At 40.8% G+C, this 22,544-nt stretch overlaps 1 protein-coding gene across 1 annotated transcript; it reads right to left on the bottom strand.

Annotated features, from left to right (window-relative positions):
* Positions 1 to 2,574: 2,574 nt before the first annotated feature.
* Positions 2,575 to 17,135, bottom strand: LOC114041241 (extracellular calcium-sensing receptor-like). The gene is made up of 5 exons (XM_027859590.1): positions 17,100 to 17,135; positions 8,852 to 9,679; positions 7,091 to 7,318; positions 6,023 to 6,146; positions 2,575 to 3,560 (listed from the first exon to the last, which is right to left on the bottom strand). Exons 1-5 carry the CDS (start codon positions 17,133 to 17,135, stop codon positions 2,575 to 2,577), a joined length of 2,202 nt encoding a protein of 733 aa, XP_027715391.1.
* Between the last annotated feature and the right edge of the window lie 5,409 nt (positions 17,136 to 22,544).

The following is a 22,544-nucleotide window of genomic DNA, read 5'->3' as shown; positions in this document are numbered from 1 at the left end:
ATTTGAATTCCAGTCTTCCTAACTCCAAGTCCAGCACTCTGTGAATTATTCCACCTAGCTGCCTCAATACTAAAAACAATGTTTCTATAAAACCACATACTTCACAGTTAATGCAGTCCTAGTTGAAATACCAATGGGATACTTCATAGAATGAGTGTCAACAAATTATATGGAAGAAAAATAGACAAAATAGCGAGATAAAGTATGAAACTGGTAGTAATAATAATAATAATGGTGGACTTACTCTGCCAGATTTCTAATTCCATTTTAATTCAGTGATTGTAAAGCTCTCTGGTACTGAATTTCAAAACTAGGAAAATAGATAAGTGGGTCTAACATTAAATATATCTAATACCATAAATTAATGCAAAATATTTTATTATTTATCAAACACTTAAGAAATTTGAATAGCAGCATGATGAAAATGGAGATAGAGCCACACTTTATAATATATGCCACAATAAATTCAAATGAAAGAATAACACGAATAGGAGACAGCATAATGTTACACTGTCACAGTCATGGAGAGGAACAAACTTCTTAGCTATTCAAAAAGCAGAAGAAACTATAGGAGAGAAATAGATAAATTTGATGTAAACATCAAGTTTTGGAAATAGCAATGGTTTTAATGAATAGCAAAGACACAGACTGAGGGAAATCCTCCTATCATAATTCCTCATCAAAGTCTGACATACAGAACCTAAAAGGAATGGGCACAAATTTAAGAGAGAAGCTTATGAAGAGGCAGCACTCCAGTGATGAAACAAAGTCTGAAAAGCAACCTGAAAAGTCATTAAAATTCTACAACAATCAGATAAATGAAAATTAAAACAACTTTGTGATGCTGCCATAGAGCTATAAAAACAGGCAAGTTTTTTTTTAATTTTGTGGTGGAGTGGTAAATTGATTGATCTGACATTTTTGGAAAACAAAATCATTATTATAAAGTAAGAGTAAAGTAAAAAATGTTTTTAACATTTGAGTTAGTGTTTCCACTACTGATACTATATCCTAAAAATGTTTTTGATAAAAAAGAATAACACTGCAAATTTCCCATAGCCATATCATTCTCAGGAGCAAAACTTTAAAATTTGACAATGGTCTGTGTGTCCCAACAGTTTGATTCCTATTTGTCGCGCGCGTGCGTGTGTGTGTGTGTGTGTGTGTGTGTATGTGTGTGTGTATATCTTGTTGATACATACATTTGCTTGCTATCTTACCCATTAGATTGTGAGTTTCTTGAGGTTGTGAATTGTCTTTTGCCTTTCTTTAAATCTCCAGACCTCTGGATGGTGATTGCTGGCCTGATGGGTCTACATCTCTACATGGGGGAGGGGGTGGGGGTGCAAGAAATCCTCAGTAACACAGGGAGGGAGATGAAAGGTGGTAGATAGTTTTAATTCACATTCTGTTCAAGGACTGGTACAGACAGGTTTCAGTTTACATAAGCGGACAGTTCCACAGACCTCTACATAAAGTGAGTTTTTACTTAGCGCATATTTACCTATGGATGTGGGTAAGGGAGGGAGGGAGGGAGGAAGGGAGTCACGTGCCAGCGGAGGGAGGAAGGAGGCACAAGTTTCGAGGATACCTGGGGGCTGAGGACAGAGACGTGAGAGCAGATGGGATGGAACCAGCCATGTGGGGACCTGACCAGAACTGAGAGATTGACCATGGCAGGGGGTGGAGGGGGTGGAAAAGGGAGGGGGTCAGGTACATGGGGGTCAGACACAGACAGGACAGGAGAGGACCAGCATCACGTCCAGAGAACAGCGAAGGTCTCCTCATTCAGCTGGAATTTAGGAGGTCTCAAACCAAACCCCCAATCGGGGGTAGTCTCTCCGTAAGTTCATTCTTCTAGAGGGCTTTTTTAAGTTTTTGGGTTTTTTTTGGTTGGCGGGGCGGGGTGGGGGGAGGCCATGGAAAGCCTAGCTGTGGGGCAAGAGCAGAGAAGGCACAGTACAGTACAGTGAAGTTAATATAGGTGGTTTTTTTGGAATGAGGATTTCTTTCAGAATTTTTTACATAAAGTTGAATTTGCATGATGTGAATTTATGTAAAACAAGAACTGCCTATAGTACTAATCTTATTATTACAATGATACATGAAGGCCCTGAAATGTTAGTAGATTTGCCAAAGGTCATACAGCCTTTGCTTTGGATTTGATCCCAGGCGTCTTCACCAGTACTTCCTTTGTGGTGAGATGGCCACTTGTGGAACCTGATGGTTCAGCCGGCTAAGGAAAGACAATGGCCCTCGGATGCATGAAACTGACCTTGTGGCAAGTGTCTCCAGGTAATATCGATATACCGTCCCAGTCGATTCATGCTTAATATCATCGTGAGCACTGAACTGAAGCTGTTGTCTGCTTGAGAGTGATCTCAGCAGCTTGAATACAGACACTAAACTTAATTTCCAAGTCAAAATCTAGCAATGCCACTTGTGCTACTACACCTTTGGTTGTCAGGAATTCCATCAATGGAAAAAGAAGATGGCTGTACCAAGCTTCCATTATTGACAAAGAACCTTCAGGCAGTAGATCTGTCTTCATTTAAGTGGATACTAAGATGTTTTTCACTTGATTGGCTTCCTCCCAACCCTAGATGAAGCAGAAGAACAAGATGCTGAGGGAAGAGTATGTAAATGGATCTCTTTGGTGCCACCTGGTGATCTCTTTATCCATTTATGTGTGTGCCCATTGAGCCTAAAGAGAATCATGTAACACTTGGGTACAAAGATGCAACCCAGTAGCCCAGCACTGGAGGCCAAAATGGCGAAGACTTCTACAGCCACCATGGCCTTCCCCTTGGTGCTCTGGTAGGTGGGGAGGAAGGAGATCCAGACGCTGCAGAAGACCAGCATGCTGAAGGTGATGAACTTGGCTTCATTGTAGGTGTCAGGAAGGTTCCTGGCCAGGAAGGCCATGATGAAGCTCCCAAGGGCCAGGAAGCCCATGTAGCCCAGGACACAGTAGAAGGCAATGACAGAGCCTTCATTACACTCAATGATGATGTACCCAGGCTGAGAATGGGTGTCTGCAGCTGGGAAAGGGGCAGATGTTCCCAGCCAGATAACACAAATAGTGAGTTGGATGGAGGAGAATATAAAGACCATAGAATTCAATATTCGGGGTCTCATCCACCTCCTAATTGTGCTCCCTGGTCTTGTCGCCTGGAAGGCGAAAACCACGGTGATGGTTTTGGAAAAAATGGAGGAAATTGCCACTATGAATACAGTCCCAAAAGTAGTTTGTCGAAGGAGGCAGGTGGCTTTGGTTGGATAACTTAGGAAGAGCAAGGAGGAGAGGAAGCAGAGAGCAAGGGAGATAAGAAGAGCATAACTTAGAACTGCATTGTTGGCTCTGACTATAGGAAAGCCTCGGTGCCTCACAAAGACTCCAAGAATGAAAACCATAAGAAGTGAGAAGGAAACAGCAGCACACGTCACAGCCATGCCCATGGGTTCTTCATAGGTCAGGAAGACTTCAGCCTTGGGGACACAGTGATTCCTGTGACTGTTTGAATATTGATCTTCAGGGCACTTTTCACATTGCTCCATATCTAAGAAAGCAATCATTTCAGTGATTCATATATGTAGTAGTCCAACATTTCCCATGGAATAATTACATCAGCTGGATTGGTGACACTATCAAATCATTAGTCTCTTCCACACAACCCCATCCCAGTTTTCTCCCTAACAATACCAACCCTAAGTCTACAAGAAGTTACCTTTCTCCTTTGCCTGGAGTGTGACTCTAAGGATATGTTTTTGCTGCTAATTGTACAAATTTTAAAGCAGCCCAAAGAAAAACATGACCTTTATTGGGGATCCCAGTAAAGAGTTAGGGTCCCACTTGGTTGCAGATTAATATGATTTAGCATTGGAAGGAAACTCATTAGCCACCAAGCCCAATTCATATCTTAAAAAGAGATTTCCAATAAGTGACCACAGAGTCTGTTTGAAGACTTCCACGGAGGGAGGACCCACTGCCTCTACAAGTGTCCCATTCCATTTTCTGGATGTTAGGCAGTTTTGTACCTTGACATCAAACTTGTTTCCCTCTTTGCAACCACTATTCATTACCCATAATTCTGACCTATGAGTCCAAAGAGAACAAATCTAACCCATCCTCCATGAAACATACTCAAAATGCTTAAAGATGGTTCTTAAGGCCTCTTATTCTCTCCTCTAAAGTAACGATCCCTAGTCCATTTCAGTGATTCTTACGTGGCCTGGACTTAAGTTCCTTCACCCTTCTGATCGCCCTCCTCTTGATAGACTCCAGTTTATCAATGATCTTCCTGAAATGTGACACCTAAAACTGAACTAAGACTCCAAAGATGGTCTGATCCAGTGGGACTATTACCATCTTATTGCTAGAAATTATGTTTCATCAGATTGTGAGAACCTCAAGAGCAAGGACTGGTTTTTGCCTTTCTTTGCAACCCAGAGCTTAGCATAATGCCTGACATATAGTAGACATTTCATAAATGATTATTTAGACTGACTGAAGGTGGTCCAAGATTATATTATCTTTGGAAGGTTATCATATCACACTGTTGACTCCTACTGAATGTGTAACTGAAGTCCACTCAAATAAATTTTAGACAAGTTGTTGTTGAACTATGCATCTATCCCCGGGGAATGTAAAAAGCCCCAGGCAGCTCCCACTAATCTACCATGTGAGTACCATGCAGTAACATTTATCTCCGACATTGAAGGTTTGATTTTATCCACCATAGACAACTAACAAGGCTTCTATCCAGAAAGGGGAAAGGGGGATTTCTACTATATGCATTTGATAGAACGTTGTTCTTCTATCTCAAAAATGTTTAAGGAGTGAGGAAAAGGACATAAAACTTAAGGACAGTGAGTTTTAATCTGGCCAACATAGAGCACAAAAATTGGTTTTTCTTGCTGATAAATTTATGTAATAAGAAAGGAATCTGGGCTTGGTTTATGAAGAGCATTGATCTTGTCTCCTTAAACTTCATTTTGTTGTTGCTCAAATTCATTTGTAGCTAACTGAGAATGTCATAATCCTAAGATTAGTAGGTAAGTTATTGGTAATGGAAATTTTTCATCTCCACTCCGAGAATAGTAGATGCAATCTTCCCTTGGGGGTGCACTGCCTGACCTCTGTTAGGTAGATGCTATAGTCGTGACCAAAGAGCTAACAACCAGCCAATTCCAGACAGGGGTTCTAAACCTTATGTCCTAGTAGACATTATTACACTGTGAAATAGCTTCAATGACCCAGAAAACAGTTGGAGGGAACAAAGCCATATCAAAGCAACAAGACCAGGAAAGTAACATAGAGAAAATGTGTAGGGACCAACATGCCCAGGGGAGTGACATGCTAATTAGTGACACCATCCTCAGTGAGCAGCAGGTCCAATGAATTCAGTTGAACAAAGCACCCAGTGAAGGTGCTGCACCCAGTAAGAAACAGCATGAGGACATCACCAGAAGACATCAGTGGGAATGTCCCTCTACATACACTCCCTATGTGTGAGCCTCTCATGTGTGATTCCTATAAGCCTTCACTCCACACTATTAGTGTTATATTTGTGAGATAGTGTGCCTAGTGACATGAGGGAACTTTTCTATTGCAAATTATCTTATTGAGATATTCAACTTAATAGCTTTGAAATGCAAAGATTTTTTTCTCAGACTGATTAGAGAAAAATAAATACCAAGGTGGAAGCTCATAATGTTATTTTGCATGGCTGTGGGCCCACAGAATACTTTGAACTATTCTTCAGTGTCTATATTATGGGTTAAGGGCATGCCACTAGTGCTACAAATATACAAATACATACGTATATAGAGATATATGTATATATAAATTTGTGTGTATGTGTGTATACACATACATGTATATATGTATGCACGTATAGTGCCTCAATCATTATCTACTACGGAAGGGGGATCCTCATACAAAGGAACATGACAACAGTCAATAACTGGATTTTAGAGTTAATAGATGAGGGAGAGAGTCTCATCCCTGAAAATACCTCACCTCTCTTCTTTGCAATGTATCCCCTTGGGCAGGGTCTACAGTCAAAGCAGCAATGGGGCCAGCCTTGTCGTGGAATCTGACTGAATCCAGGAAGGCAGCTCTCACTGCAGACAGAATGAGGAGCCTGAGAGCACAGAGAGGAAATAGGGAGGAACAGAGCACAGAGATCATTGTAGCCTTCGATTTTCCTTTGGAAATCTCTTCTGAGATCGTTGGATCAGAAGAATGGTCCACAAGTGATATCTGAATTATTTTTTTCAGGGCATTGTCACATTCATCTAGGGAAATGTTACTGGACAAAGGAAGCAGAGTGGCCCCATGGAATGAACGTAGGTCTCAGCCTAGCATTAGCAGTCTTCACATACGTGCCACTGAGGAGCTCACAGATACAACTGAAAGCTAACTCAATACTCCAAAAATTCATATCCTATAGATACTCTTGTGTACTTTGTGGGAAAATCTCCTAATTTCTATGCTTTAAAAATGTTAATGGGGCAGCTAGGTGGCACAGTGGATAGAGCACCAGCCCTGAAGTCAGGAGGACCTGAGTTCAAATCCAGCCTCAGACACATAACACACACTAGCTGTGTGACCCTGGGCAAGTCACTTAACCCCAATTGTCCTCACCAAAAAAAAAATGTTAATGGATAGTTTCATGAGTTACAGGTTTTCTATCCTGTGATTTATATGTGACACTGTCTCCCATTATTATGCCCTTGCATAGGTCATCCTGATGCCTGGAATGTTCTCCCTTCTCACCTGCACATCAAACAATCCCATTATTCATTCAGGATGAACCCCCATCTGCATGAAGCCTCTCCTGCTTGGTCACTCTATTCCTGACCACTTGGATTTTAACTTCTTGTATATATTTGTATTTATTCCTGATATATACTTTCCTCCATTGGAATGTAAGCTCCTTGAAAGTAGGAATTGACTCATTCTTTGTGTCTCTATCCCCAGCACCTACCACAGTGTCTTAAACATAATAGACACCCAAAACATTCTTGTTCATTGGCTGACTGTTTACAATTGTCAAGGTCATTCTCCCCACATGCAGTACATCACCTGTGACTGGCCTCCTCTCCAAATGATGGAACTTATATTGATTGTCAGTTCTTTTCCTGATGGGCCTGTGGTATCAATCACACCAATATTCACCAAGGAAAATGATTTTGGGGGAGTCTCTTGCCCATTTAGAATGTCATATGCAGCGGGGGAATCTCCATTGGGGTCAAAAATAACCTCTTTTCCATGATGGCCCCAGAATCGAACCTTCTTGAGATAGTACAAAAGCTAATAACAACAAAAAACAAAAAACAAAAAAACTACATTACTTGATCTTGCCAGGGGAAAGGTAGATTAGTATTGGGTTCTAGCCTTCACTTATCCTAAGATGTTAAGATAGAACTCTGGTCACCTTGCTCATTTCCTCAGAACTAAGCTTGATACTTAATACTTATGATAGCTCTCTGACTTGGTCTTCCGTTGTTGTACATCCAGAGAGGAAATAGAATTTACTCAGTTCATGCATCTTGGAGAATTAGAGGCAATCCATTTAACAATAAGCATTTAAGTGATTTTATGTGCCAGGAGAGAAATAGTTTGGTATAGTGACTGGAGACTCGTCTCCAAAGCCAGGAAGACCTGGCTTTACCTTCCACCTCTGAATGACACATGCTGGCTATGTGACTTTAGACAAGTCACTGAAATTTTCAATGCCCCTCATGTAACCCTCTAAAATTCTCAGGGGAAGAGAAAGTGCCAATCTGCAGTGGTCTGGGAGACTCCTCATCTAGGATTCCCTATACCGTTAAAATCATAGATCTAGTCCCTATTGCTATGTACCTGGCACAGTACAGATCTTCATAAGGCCTGGTAAACTGATTATTTCACAAATACGGGATTTCCCATCCTCACAAACTTTACAGAGTGACTTGCATATGAGGTTATTGAGTCATTTTTCAGTCATGTCCAACTCATGACTTCGTTTGAGATTTTCTTGGCAAAGATAGTGTTTTGTCATCCCTTCTCCAGCTCATTTTACAGATAAGGAAACTGAGGCAAATAGGGTTAAGTGACTGGCCCAGGGTCACATAGCTAGTAAATGTCTAAGGCTGGGTTTGAACTCAGGAAAATGAGTCTTTCTGACTCCAGGCCAACAAATCTTGGTTGAATTGAGTAGAATCCCCTCTCTCAAAGCTATCGTATAATTTGAGCTTGTGAGCTCACATCTCTCACGTCAAGAGTCTGAGTCAGCCCTGGCTAAAGCTGCCTTCAATATAAAAGCACCACCCAGCTCTTAAAATCACTGGCCCCGAGCTTCAATTGTTTATTGGAGATTAAATGAATTGAGTTGAATATATGAAATACCTTTCAGATCGTTAGCAATTGTTATCCCAGAATGAAAAGGGATTCCTCCACGTATGCCATACTGGAAATGTCCAATGAGGGGTAAGACGCCCACTTGACAGCAATATTGTGGAGAGGAATCCTTATGGGTTAGGGGGTTGGATTCAATGGCCTTTGAAATGTCCCACAACTTCCAGATTCTTTGAAAATTGTGAATGTGTTTAAGCCAAGAACTACATTTGAGAACAAAAGTACTGATTAACTTTCCTGGCAGCCTATTCTCTTTAAACCTGCTACTGTATGTCAGTCAACAAGAATGTGTCAAAAGCTTCCTATGTGCTAAGTACTGGAGGCAAAAATAGTCCCTCTCCTCAAGGAGTTTACGTTATAAGTGGGGGAAATAACATGTAAGTAATTAGATACATATAAGATCATACTCATTATTCTACGTCATTGTAAATGTATTTAGCTTCTCACCTGCCATGGCTGGAAATCCCAGCTCTCAGCACATGTCCCATTCCCAAAAGGCCCTTCTCTAGCGTCACAGGAGATCAGATCCTGGAGGGCATGAGCAATGCTGTACACAGCAGTGTAGGCGCCATAGGTCTCACTCAAGGCATTTGAGATCAGTGAAGAGATGGTCTGATCTTGCAGGTGCTCTTTACCCGTGCAGAATTTGGATCCTTCTACTTCTGTCCTGTTACTCAGGCAAGGAAGTCCCAGGGTAGGCCACTTACAGCCAAATATTTTTTCCCAAAATATTTTTATATAATCATTCTCTGGGGTCTCATCGACATGCAGGTGGCCAAGGAATTCGGAAAACCCTGGAATCTTTCCCCTTTGTCTAGAAATGGCAAGAGTTTGGGAAATGTTTGGGCAGGAGAGAGCAATCTCACTGTCATCTATGTTTCTTCTTATCCATATCTTTCCTGTGACATCTCTTCCTGAGAGTCCCTTTAACATGAGGGAGAAGCTGAAAGTGTTCAGAATCACCACAATGGCTTTGGCTGACACAGTTCCCATGATGCGTGCAACACTTTGAAAATTTTTGTGAAAATTTGAGGCGGGAATATTCATGAGGAATTCTCTGCAGATGCCAACCTTCCTCAGCTCATCACTCAGTAAGTAGCTGGCCTGGTTGCCAAAATCATCATCTTGAGCCACAATTCCCACCCAGTTCCAGCCAAAGTATTGCAACACTAAGGCCACACCGTGAGACCAGGATTGATCATTGGGTATTATCCGTAAAAAGGAAGGAAACTGAGTTTTGTCGCTGAGACTGACTACACTGGATGCATAGCTGACCTGGAAAAAGAAAATATTCCTGTAGATGAGCTAGTAAGTCCCTCTCAGAAGAAGGCATTAATAAAACCGAGATTAATGTAAATAGTTATTACAGGCACCCTGGTAGGATTTACATTGTATACAGCAGGAGCCTACTAGGTGGCACCGTGGATTGCAGGTAGAATCAGGAAGACCTGAGTTTAAATTCTGGCTCAGATACTTAGCTATGTGATCCTGTGCAGTCATTTAGACTTTTGGTCTCAATTTCCTAATCTGTTAAATGGACATAAGACTTACCTCCCAGGATCAAATGAGAAAACATTTATAAAGTGCTTTGCAAACCTTAAAGTGCCATATAACTGCTGTTATTATTGTTACTGTTGTTGTTGCTGTTATACTGGACTGTGACATTTAAGTGTCGCCCCTGACCCAGAACCGGCGCTATGGATTTGCACGGACTGCTGAAGTCTTGAGAGCCTCCTCACATGTCCTACATCTCGGCTCAGGCCCCATCCAGGGTGTGCCCTCGGAATAGCAGAACGTAGCTAATGTCTCAATGTTGCTTATTTCCCAAATGGCCTGCCATTTGGGGACTTCTCTGACATCTGTACCATTCTGCAGGAAACTCATTATTGAGAAAATCTCATCATCCTGCAAGATCTGATCACCCTTGGTATTCACATCTCATTACTACCTTCTGCCATTCTCTTTGGAAGGCAGACCCATGAACTCCAATGCCTTAATTTAAGGAAGAGGCTCAAGGCAACCATCTCCTCATGTCTCACTGGGCTTCACTAATTTGGTACTTCTGACTTCTCCACCATGCCCCCAACCCTAGTCAGGGACAGTACCTACCTTCTTCGTCCCCTCCACATCAGTTTCCTTGTATGTATTGGCTTTCCCCATTAGGCTGTAGGTTCCTTGTGGGTGGGACTTTTTCGTAGCACTTAGCACAGTGCCTGGCACATAGTAGGAGCTTAACAAATGTTTATTGACTGATTGAATACATCCTCAGTCATCAAACCTTCATTATAAGTATGTCAAATATAAGACAGAATTTATTCACCCAACAGTCAAGCGAATATGTATTTACTAACAACTTACTTGAACAGAAGGGAGAAAACACAAAAGGTTTATACTCAAGCCCATAAATGGTCAGAATTACTCTTCTTCTCCTTCTGAATGAGCTTCATCTCCCCCAGAGACTTAGGCAATTCTCCAGAATTTTAGCGCTATCTTGCGGTCGGGAGGTCCCCTGAAAGGGGGACTTTACTCAGTAAAGGAAAAGAGGCCAGGCTAGAATGAGATCTTCCATGAGAATAATGATAATAGCTAGTATTTATGCAACACTTTAACGTTTGTAAACACTACATAAAGTGATCTCATCTGACTTTATTGGCAGAGAGAACTTTCTTTACCTATGCTGATCAATAACTTCCCACTCACTGAGAGTCAGGAGTAGCTCTGCAGCCCTCAAGAGGTTAAATTAAATGGCAATTTGGCATTGCCAAAGAACAGATCCTCCTATTCCCCAGGACCAGTTAGTCTACATATGGCAGCTAGGTGGCCTAGTGAGTAGGGTGCTGGACTTGGAGTCAGGAAGGCCTGCGTTGAAATCTAGTCTCCAGCATTTACTCTCCTTGTGACCCTGTAACCTCTCTCAGCCTGTTTCCTCTCTTGTAAAGTGAGGATAATAATAGCACCTACCTCCCAGGGTCATTGTGAGGAGCAAATGACACCATATTTGCATGGTGTTGTGGAAACCTTAAAGTCTATACAAATGCTAGATATTATTATCATAACTCACAGTACTAACATAAAACCAGGCCTCAGTTTTCTCTACTCGGCAACACTGTCTCTCACTGCTTCTCATTGGTTCTTGCACCTGAGTTTGGTCCATGAATTTGTCTTTGTTCAAGAGCACCTTCTTCTCTCAAAACGGTTTGGTCCTGAGATTCCCCAGCAGTAACTCTGTTACTGTCCTCCTGTCATCTCTGTGACCACCGGTTTCTTTTTTCCTTTTCTGTTGGGGCCACATGGTTCCCTGGAGAGGGCCCCAAGATGCCCAGACTCCCCCTCGGAGAAACAGAATCCAAGTCTCAGTAACCCCCTTTCTCATCAGTGTGTCTCAGTTCTGATAGTTTCAACTCCAAACTCGCTGTCTGCTCATCCTTTTCAAGGACAACCTCAATGGCACGACTCAGCTTCCTGACTGCCTGCAACTCAGTCAAACAGACTCAAATGCCAGTGCCATGTCTCAAGTAATCATTTTCAATATATTGTCAACAGAGCACTGATTCCCCATGACAAGTGTACTTGTTCCTATCCCATCTGGGAAATTTTATCAATACTAAAACAAAGTTTCAAATGTTGTACCAGTGAGAATGTTCATACCATCTTTTGTAAAGTATTTTCAATGTTAGAGGGAAAAGACTTTGTCCTTCTTCTTGGTCCCTTATGCTTTCTGCATAAGCCTCTTATTTCTGAACCACCTGGTTCTCAGTGTCTTAGCCTTCAAATGTATTACCTTTCACTGAGCGAGGGAAAAGAGGCCAGACTAGAAAGAGATCATCCCTGTGAATAACGATAGTAGTTAGTGTTTATGTAACACTTTAAAGCTTGTAAACACTTCACATAAAGTTATCTCATTTGATTTTAGTAGCATAGAGAACTTCCTTTACCTATGCAGATCGATACCTTCCCTCTGACTGAGAGTCAGGAGTAGCTTTGCAGCCCCTAGGAGGTTAAATGATTTGCCCAGGGTCAAAGAGTTAATATGTGTCAGAGGAAGGTCTTCATGAATCCAAAGTCGGCTCTCTAGCCACTGTCCTACATTGTCTCATGCCTCGCACAGCGCCATAAAATTATTTGGGATAATTGTGCAAAGTCCTATGACGCTCCTTCTATATCTGGACTCTACTTGGTGTGTCCCCCTCCCCTTTCACTTACCTTTGAACCTTTTGCTCATAAACTCAGACTATGATTTCCCTTAGCCACCTGGACTTTTTCAGCTTGTGGATTTTTGGTTTTGACATTAGCACTGGATTACTAGTGGTTCATTTGATCCATAGAATAGGGAATTATGCTTGGATTATATTCATTTCCATCTACGTATGTCCATAAATTAACAAATGAATAAATACAAAGGGTTTTATTAAGACCTCCCAATGTGCCAGGCAGTGTGCTAAGTAATGGACATACAAATATAAAAAATCAAGACAATCCCTGCCCTCAAAGAGTTTACCTTCTAATAAAGGAGGATAACATATACAGGGGAATGGATGGTGGGAGAGGAAAGGACTTTTGATCTAAGGAGTCATAGAAATGGTAAGTTGATGTTTATGTCATCATGTTTATGGCAGAGAAACCATACCCAGGAAGGACATGTTCGAAGACTCTCACTGGTGGGCCAAATCTATGCATTCACGTCCCCAAAACTCATCAATCACACATCACACTCTCTCCTCATGACTCATTCCGAGCACTACTCATAAAATGTGACCACAATCAGAATATGTCAAAATAATACACCAGTAGTCATCCTGAGGTCTGCCTTCCTTGTATCCTTTGGTTATTACAATCTTTGATGGAAGTGCTCAGGAACACTTTACATGTACTCCTTACTACATTCTCACCTCCATGGGCTCCCCCCCTTTCTCCTTACCCCAATAGGGACACTTCTCTGACCTGCATTTCAGAGACTGACCTATCTTAAAACCATGAAAAGAAGTCCTTCATGAATCTTTGTGATGTCAGAAGAATTCAACTTTCCCTCTTGTCATAGGATTGTAGATTTAGAGCTGGAAGAGCCCACAGAAGCCACCTAGTGAGCTTCTCTCATTGCATCGATGGCTATATGAGGCTTAGAGGTAAAGATTGCCCGAGGCTACACATGTAGTAAGTAGAAGGGATAAGACTCAGACCCGAGCCCTCTGATTCCAAAGCCAGGGCACACTTTCCACTGCTCTGTGCTGTCTCACAGGAAAGGTTGTTCTCTTCATTCCAGCTTCATAAAGTTGAGAAACCATATAAATAGGTTTTGCTGTATTCTTCCTCCTCTAGATTGAATAAGGTATTCTTTAATAGGGTTAAGACCACCTTGACTTAACAAACCATGAATCAGAGAACTGATCTGTTCATTTCTGGTGACTGTTTCTGAAAGTTTCCCAGTCCTCCTCAATCTTAGTGCTTTCTCTCTGAAATTATCCTTAATTTATTTCTGTATCGATCTCGTTTGTACATAGTTGTCCATATGTTTTCTTCCCCTCGGACTGTGAGGCCCTTGAGAACAGAGACTGTCTTTTACCTTTCTTTGAATCCTGTATACTACAGACACTCAATAGATGCTTCATAAATGTGTATTGACTGACTGACAAATAAATTGAAACCCTTGCTGCCCTCTATGAGAAAAAATCAAATGGATTTCTACCACATGAAGCCATGACATTAAATTTTCTAGCAACTGTCCCTAAAAAATGTAAGTCCTCATAGTCTTGAAAAGACTCAGTGATAAGTCTGATCATTCTTAACCCCCCCATTCATTATTTTACTTTATCTGTAACTGAAAAATGTCAAAAAAAGATGCATTTGGTCTAAGAAATATCTGTAGAAGATTAAAATTTAACATAATAGTGTTCTGTAATATTGTTTATGCCTGTAGCTGTAAAACTTCTACAGGTCAATAAAATGATCCCCAGATGTGATATCAAAGAAGTCCCTAGGATGGTAAGCTATCCTCAAAAAAAAAAATTGTGAGTTATGTTACAAGGACCACTTGCACTTTCTAGAACATGAGTTCTTGACCTGGAGTCTGTGCGTGTAGCTTGGGCCTTTTTCTTTTTAATTTAAAAAATATTTAACATAATTGGTTTCCTTAGTAATCATATTTTATTTAATGCACTTAAAAACATCATTCGTATAAGGGGTCCACAGGTCATCCTAGACCTCCAAAGGAGTCCTCAATCTAAAGAAAACTTGGGAATCTCTGTTTCTAAGCTAAAATAGAAGCTGTTTTTCTGAAGAAAATTAAGGAAATATAATTTTATAAATATCTGATTTTGTTTTCTAGACAAAACCTACTTCATTACATATCCTGGCAATATTTACCCAATGTTTAAGCTCAAGGGCTGCATTTTTCCTAAGACAAAAGTAATATTAATTATATCTGTGCCTTCTAGTGTTTTGGAAAATAGTTATTTCAATCCCTGAGTTAGCAGGTGATGAGCACCTGAATTAGGATAATGGCAGTAAGAAAGAGAAGGAACGGAAAAATGCATGAAACATACAAAGGAAGAGTTGAACTGTCAGGACTTCTTAATTCACTGGTTGTGAAAGGAGAGGTGAATAGTCAAAGATGTCCAGCCTAAGGGACTGTGACAAAGATAATAACGTAGAAACATGTAACTAAGTCTCTAGGTTAAAAAAAAAAAAGGTTGGTGAGAGATGATGAGTTAAGTTTGTGAAACATTGAATTTGAGAGGATGGTACACTCAAGAGCTGATGGCCAACTTGCAATCAGAGGTACATATGGCTCTGGAGGAAGAGGATTTAGGATCAAATTCTACTTGTGATGTTTACCGCCACCTTGGCCGAAACAATCCACCTGCATGCGCCTGTTTCTTCATCTGTAAAATAGAGAGAATTGGACTAGATCACCTCTGTGTTCCTTTCCGACTCTATACCTATAATTGTGTGGTTCCATGAAGTTACATACTGCAGAACAAGATTATGAAGCTTTTATCTATACTATGAAAAACTCAAGCCTGTGAGAGTAATGAGATAGAAGAACGCCAAGGATTGGACCTTGGAAAACAATTAGAAACACGTAGAAAAGTGATCAAAAGAGAAATAGGCGGAAAACCAATAAAATGCAGTATCTCAGAAACCAAAGCAGGAGGGAGTGTTAAATGTTGCAGAGAAATCAAGTATCTTGAAAACAAGGAGACATCTTTATCCCCGCCCCCCATTCAAGTCTCATATTGAATAAACACAAATAATGATTTTCTATGTTTTATAGCATGTATTTGCCCTATTACTAGCCCCTCAAAATGAAATTTAGGCAAGACATTTGATAAAGGTTGTGTCCTTTGAGTTTCATATTACTAATAGCATTGAGATTATATTCAAGGATACTCTTATTACCTGTTGGCTATTTAAATAATTGTAATATTCTCATTTTAATAGTTCAAAATTAGCATGAATTATTATGATTTGAATATGTTTTTAAAATGTTTGGGAGAGGGGCAGCTAGATGGTGCAGTGGATAGAGCACTGGCCCTGGATTCAGGAGGACCTGAGTTCAAATCCGGCCTTAGACACTTGACACTTACTAGCTGTGTGACTCTGGGCAGATCACTTAACCCCATTGCCAAGCCAAAAATAAAATGGGAGAATTTTGAAAGGTAAATTTTCAGTAATGATTATATTTTCTCATTTTTGTATTTCACGACACTCAGAATACCATGGTGTAGTATCCATCCTGGATTTATAAAATGGGTTATCTGAATTAGATATGTGTAGATTGTGAAATGACAACATGATTCTTTTCAAGAGAAAAAAATTTCATTCTGTTAACACTAAGAACCATGGTCATACAAAATGAATGGGAAGGAATGGGTAGAGACGGCAGTAAGGCAGAGTTAGCTTCCGTGTAAGGAAAAGAGCTTCCTTCCTGTTAGAGATATGCAAAAGCAGAATGGGTAGCCCTGGGAGGTAGTGAGTTACAGTGAAAGCCTGCTCCAGGTAGCATTACTTACCAGTGAAATGAATGTAAAATTACCAAGTGACATCGCCTTATGCTCATCAGTATTTGGCATTATCTTTGGCTACTTTCCTTCAGAAGTAAAAGGGGACTGTTTTAAGCTGAGCCATGAACGATCATTGGGAAATGCTTGCATCGTTCTGCAAGAAACCTTGGACTTGGACTTTTGTTACATCTCGTAAATCAAAAATTTGCCCCTCTGTAAAGTACACAACTACATAACAACACAAAGTTGTGTAGCAATAAATAACTTCGTGCCCTTGGGGAAAAAAAAGGTAGTGAGTTCCCCTAACTGGAGCTGGATGACCACTTCTTGTCAAGTCTATTGTGTTCATTGGAATACTATCACCAGCCATTGGAATTAGTAGGCTCTGATTTCTCAACTATACCACTGGTTCTGTAGTCTAATTGATCAGGCATCCCCTCCAGTGGTATAAATGGTAACCAGTCCATGAGGGGCTTCTCTCCAGGAGGCTGGCCACTTGATAATAAATTCTTTGTCTATGGCAACCCATAAAACAAAGATTCTGATCTAATTTGAGAAAATCTGCTTTGTAAGTAAGCTGTGTGATTGGGGGTGTTTCACATCTAGGTTTTCGATCAAAGAAGTCTCTTTAATAATAACTCAATATGTTGGGTAGCAGATAATAGGAAATAGGAAACAAATCCAAGGTCACTCACCTGGGGAAATTTATAAAGGCCCAACCATCTGGCCATGGGGATGGAAAGAGAAGAATGGGCTTCTCCCACAAAAGCAGACAGGGGAGGGTTGGACCGGCAGCTATAATTGGGAACTGGATCCCCTTGAGCTTTCAGGAGGCCCCCAATCCCCTGAAGGGCCTTGGATATAGAGTTCCCAGAATCCCAAACAGAGAATCCCAGGGTGAGGTTGGGCAAAAAGTGTACTTCTCTGTTGATCTCCTCAATAGCAAAGATGAAAGCCCGAGCTACCTGGTAACCCCATGTTGAAAATCTGAAAAGAAAAAAGGAAGAACATTGGTATTTATTTCTAACCAAAAATGATACCATGATGTAAGAGAGTGACCCAAGTGGGATACAATGTACACAATTCACACCCCCCCACTCATCTACCTCTGATGGGGATAGGGACTGCACTGATGATTTCATTAATAAAGAGAACTCCCAGGTTAGGAAATTCTCTCAACTCAAGCAGATCATCACCTTTTCTGCCACTGATAGTCTTAGAGAGTTGCCTGGGTCACTCAGAGGTTAAGTGACTTGTCCAGGGTCACAGAGCCAGTTTCAGTGAGAGGTCATACGTGAGACCAGGTTTTCCTTTCAAGAACCACCCACTATCCGCCATATAATGATGTCCCTCTTTTGGGTCAGAACCACCAGTTATTTTCCATGTTGCCTTCAGAAAACACTACTATCCAATGCTTCTTCCTCCTGCCACCATTATTCAATAATCTCTCCTTGGGAGAATTTATCATCTGACTATTTTGTCCCCTCCTAATCCTTACCACTGGCATTGACCACATGTAGTCATTCTAGCATCTTTCTCCATGACTTTGGCACTTGGCTTACAAAATAACTCTCTTCTTAACATCATCCTTAGAGATTTCAATATCCACACTGTCTTCATGATTCTACATCCAGTGCTCTAATCATTACACCACCTAGCTGTCTCTCAAATTAAATTCCTGAATTCCATTTTAAGTCATTCTGTTAATGCCTGCTCTGCTTTTTGCCTAGTATTTATTGTGTATAGGAATAAGTACCTCATTCATAGTACATGTTAAACATCTTTTTTTACTTCCCTTTCCCCCAACTTTGGGGGAAATTTAATTGTGAAAAATTAGCATCTTGGTGTAATCTTTATTCCTAGTCCATTTTGCACCCACTGGAAGAAATCACTGTTTATCTTTCCTGAGAGGACAAAAAAAAATGTTTATTCCACTATTAGGACCAATTTTCAACCCTGTCTTCATGATCGAGCATTTTCCATGGTTGTAGAATGGAAAGTATAAAGCAACCCATTCAAAAGTCCCCACTGACTTCCTCCAGATAAAGGACAAGCATAAAACTGCCTGTCGGTGCTTTCTCCACCCTGCCTCACAACTCAGAGAACGCAGAGGAGCTTGTGTTTACTGCAGTGAGGACTGTCAATGTTTTTTTGTCATATTAACTTAAGGTTCACTGAAAGACTTAGGGCCACTATTGGAAGTATTTACACGTTGTTGAGAAGCCAGGGCTGAAACTTTTGAGCTCTTGAAATGAGTGATTAGCTTATAAACTGTAAGAAAATCAAGGTGTCAAGTAAGTGTTTAATGAATCTGAGGAGAGGTATTTAACCCCTGCCCATTCAAGGCCAAGTTTCCCCACACCTGAAAATGGTTCAAACCACATTCTTGGGTAGAAAACAGTGAAAGGTTCCATACATCAGGCCCAGGCATCTAGCATTAGGTTCTTGATGTTAGAACAGAATCTAATACGAGAGATATATGGAGAAACTATTTAAGTATTAAAAGCACCAAAGAGAAAGAAATATCAATATTTTATATGCAGGCACTAAGTTGTAAAGCATTTAATGTGTAAAGGAAAAATTGAATGAAGTGCACTGAGCAATAGAGAGTAAAACTCTTAAGATTTGTGGATTGAAGTGTACTTCAAAGAGATCTACCAAATAGATAAACTAAGAAGTCAAACACCTGAACAGAATTTTAGAAAGGTTAGCTATTATCAATTCCTGACAGTTACTGAATCGAAATGAGAGGGTATAATAGCATGTTTCTCAGATGTGCATGGTGCTTTAAAAAAAACTGACCATGTGTCAGCCCTTTAAAAACTTTTCAAACAAATGCAGAAATATTTATCATATCACAAAACAATCACTTCAAAGCACTAATATTTGACATGTTTTTATCGACCACAGCATAATAAAAAAAATAATCAATAAAGGGTCTTGGAGAAAAGGATTCAAATTGAAATGGAGCATAACTAATTGAATAATAATAGCCAGCATTTATATAGTACTTACTACGTGCCAGGCATTGTGCTAACACTTTTCAATTATTATCCCATTTGATCCTCACAACAGCCCTAGGAGGTAGGTGCTATTATTATCTCCAATTTACAAATGAGGAAACAAAGGCAAGCAGAAGTTAAGTGACTTTCCCAGGGTCACACAGCTAAGTATCTGAGGCTGGATTTGAACATGCTTGACTCCAGCTCTGGCACTCTATCCAATTCATTAGCTAGAAAAAAATCTGAGAATCTAACAGATCATTTCATCCCAGAAAATGACAGCAATGAGACAATATCCCCAAACTCTGGTGATTCACGTAAAGCAGTTCTTTGGAGCAAGTTGATATCTCTAAACACATTCATCAATACAAAAGTCAATGAAGACAATGAATTCAGCATGAAGCTAAAACAAAACACCCGCAGAGGGAAACCTGGGAAAACTTGTATGACCTGACCTTTGGTAAAGTGAACAGAACCAAGAAAACAATTTATGCAAAAAACACTTTAAAGACAAACGACTTTGAAAGACCTAAGAACTCTAATCAATATAATGATCAAACATGACTCCAGATGAGCAATGAATTACCCATCAAATTACCCATCTCCCCATAAAGGGGTGATGTACTTAAGGTGCAAAATGAGACACACATTTTTCGACCTGGCAAGTTTTGTTTTGATTGACTACTCTTAATTTTCATAAGAATTGTGGGGATTTTTCCCACTTGGAGAAATTTGAGGGAAGGGGATCTAGTCATAGTATTTAGAAAAAAAGAAAGAAGGAAGGAAGGAAGGAAGGAAGGAAGGAAGGAAGGAAGGAAGGAAGGAAGGAAAAGGTCATTGATGCATGTTTCCTGCATAGAAAAATAGCAATCTAAGAAGGCACTGTAATTGTAATTTTAAATGTTTTTAAGGTTTAAAGGTGTGTTTTTGAAGAGCACTGAATTTGGAGCCAGAAGACCCGGGTTGAAATCCCAATTCTGCCACTTCGTGCCTGAGCGACTTCAGCACTAGCATTAAGAGAGCTAGGGAAAGGCTTCTTGTATAAGATAGAATTTTAGCTGTGACTTACCGGGAAGCCAAGAAAGTCAGGTGACACAAATACCCCTACATATCGGGCACCCCAGAATAAAACAAGATTGCCAAAACCAATAAGTTCCACAGCAATGATGGAGTGGGGTGTAGAAAAGAGCTCACGATTGTCTAGATCTCACCATAAAATGCCTCCTGAAAAGCTGCTGGTACTCACTGTGTAAGGTATGTCTCAGCAGGATCGGCAGTGAATGATGGCAGAGATGAAAAGCTGGTGGTGTGAATAGGGAAGATGCCTCCAATTATTACATCCCCCCTCCTTTCAAACCTCAAGTTTTCCCACTTTGGACTTCGGCCCCGTGGCTCTGTCAGAATGCAAAGAAACAGAGGTCCCACAAGAAGGGAAATCAGTGAACAGAGAAACATTTTCGGAGTCCCTTTGCTGTGAGCTCTGTAGGCAGGATAGATTGGGAGAGGACAATTATCAGCACCTCTTTCAACACTTATGCGCCAAAACTAGGGGGAGGCTACCAGGAATTTATCTCCAACTTCAGAGACCTCTTTCATCCCAGCTCTAACACATGGGCTCAGGGGTGTAGTGGGAGGGGCCCAGGAAGAGACACACTTGGGAATATCAATTGCAAGTGGAGAGGCTCCTCTACTCCTTTCTCTGGAGGGAACATTGGGTTCAAGTTGGTTGGGGACCTAGACCTTGAGTCCCAATATGTTTCACTCCCCTTGGCCATCACTATAGGGATTTGTAACTTTGCCCTCCCTTCCTTCTTGAAGCCTACGGAATGGAGATGAGTGGAAAACCCAAGAGACGAGGGGTAACCGGGGAAAGTGTTCTTTGCACTTTCCAAATGTGCTAGCAGCGATGAGCATCCCCTGGGAGCTCTCTGAGACGGAGCAATGCCTCTCAGCCACCTGCGCCCTCCTGGTGACTGGGCACCCAGTGCTTCCTCCAGAGAGGCCATTGAGCCAATTGCCACCATTTCACTTAATGACAGAATAATAGTTTAAGGGCTTCCTCATGGGAAGAAGAGTCCTGGAAGGTGTGTGCAGCAGGGACCCCAAGTGCTGTCAAGGCTAACAGCTGCAACAGGAAGGCCTGACCACTTCTGGAGCCTAGATGCTCCGGGCTCAGGCAGCAAAAAGCGCCAATCCCTTCCGCCATTGTGACAGCCTAAGTGTCCTCAGGAGCAGTATCACCAAGTCCCCACCCTATAGAGGTCCAGAGTTGGAAAGGGATTCATCTAAAGTGTATGAAAATAGTGAACTCATTCTCTCTCTTCAGCTCCTCCCTCCAACTTACCCTGAAAGGAATTGCTTCTCCTTTTAAGTGGGAATTGCTTTCTTCTTCTTATATCCATATATATTTATTAGCCACTGAAAACAGCTCAAGTGGGATGGCCTTTGAAGATTTTGTATACACACATAGTTATATAAACATTTAACTGTCTGACATTGTGCAGATAAGTACAGAAAGATGTTAGAGGGGTGTGAGTGTGTGTGTGTGTGTGTGTGTGTGTGTGTGTGTACCATGCGTAATTGTAGCCTTCTTGGGGGAGGGGGAGAAAAAAAGAACAAAGTAAAAAGTGCACAGCAGAAAACAAAAGAATATTTACAAAGACGCAAAGGAAAGATGGACAGCTCTGAACACGATGTGTAGTATTTATTATATAGGCTTTCTTGAAATGGGAATTTATTGCTGTATATTTTGAATCCTCTCTTACGTTCATTGCACATGTACAATGTACATTGTACAATGTACAATGTACATTGCACATGGCAATGGTTTTTTTCTTTTTTTTATTTTGTATTTAAGTTGTAGTATTTAAGTTTAAAATGTTTCTTTTTCCTTATTGTGTATTTGTTTTAGTATTTAAGTTTAAAATAAATTAATAAAAATGATTTGGTATTGGAGAGGAGAGAGACAGAGAGGGAGAGAAAGAAAGAGAAGGGAGAGAGACAGACTGAAAGACACAGAGAGACAGAGACAGAGAGAGGGAGAGAGAGAGAGAAGAGAGACAGAGAGGCAGAAAGAGAGACAGAGAGAGAGAGAGACAGAGACAGAGACAGAGAGAGACAGAGAGGCAGAGAGACAGA

This window comes from Vombatus ursinus, unplaced genomic scaffold (genome assembly GCF_900497805.2).
Source record: "Vombatus ursinus unplaced genomic scaffold, bare-nosed wombat genome assembly UNPS02014170.1, whole genome shotgun sequence".
Taxonomy (NCBI): Eukaryota; Metazoa; Chordata; class Mammalia; order Diprotodontia; family Vombatidae; genus Vombatus; species Vombatus ursinus.
The sequence above is the reverse complement of the archived record's forward strand: the minus strand, read 5'-3'. Positions and strand labels throughout refer to the sequence as shown.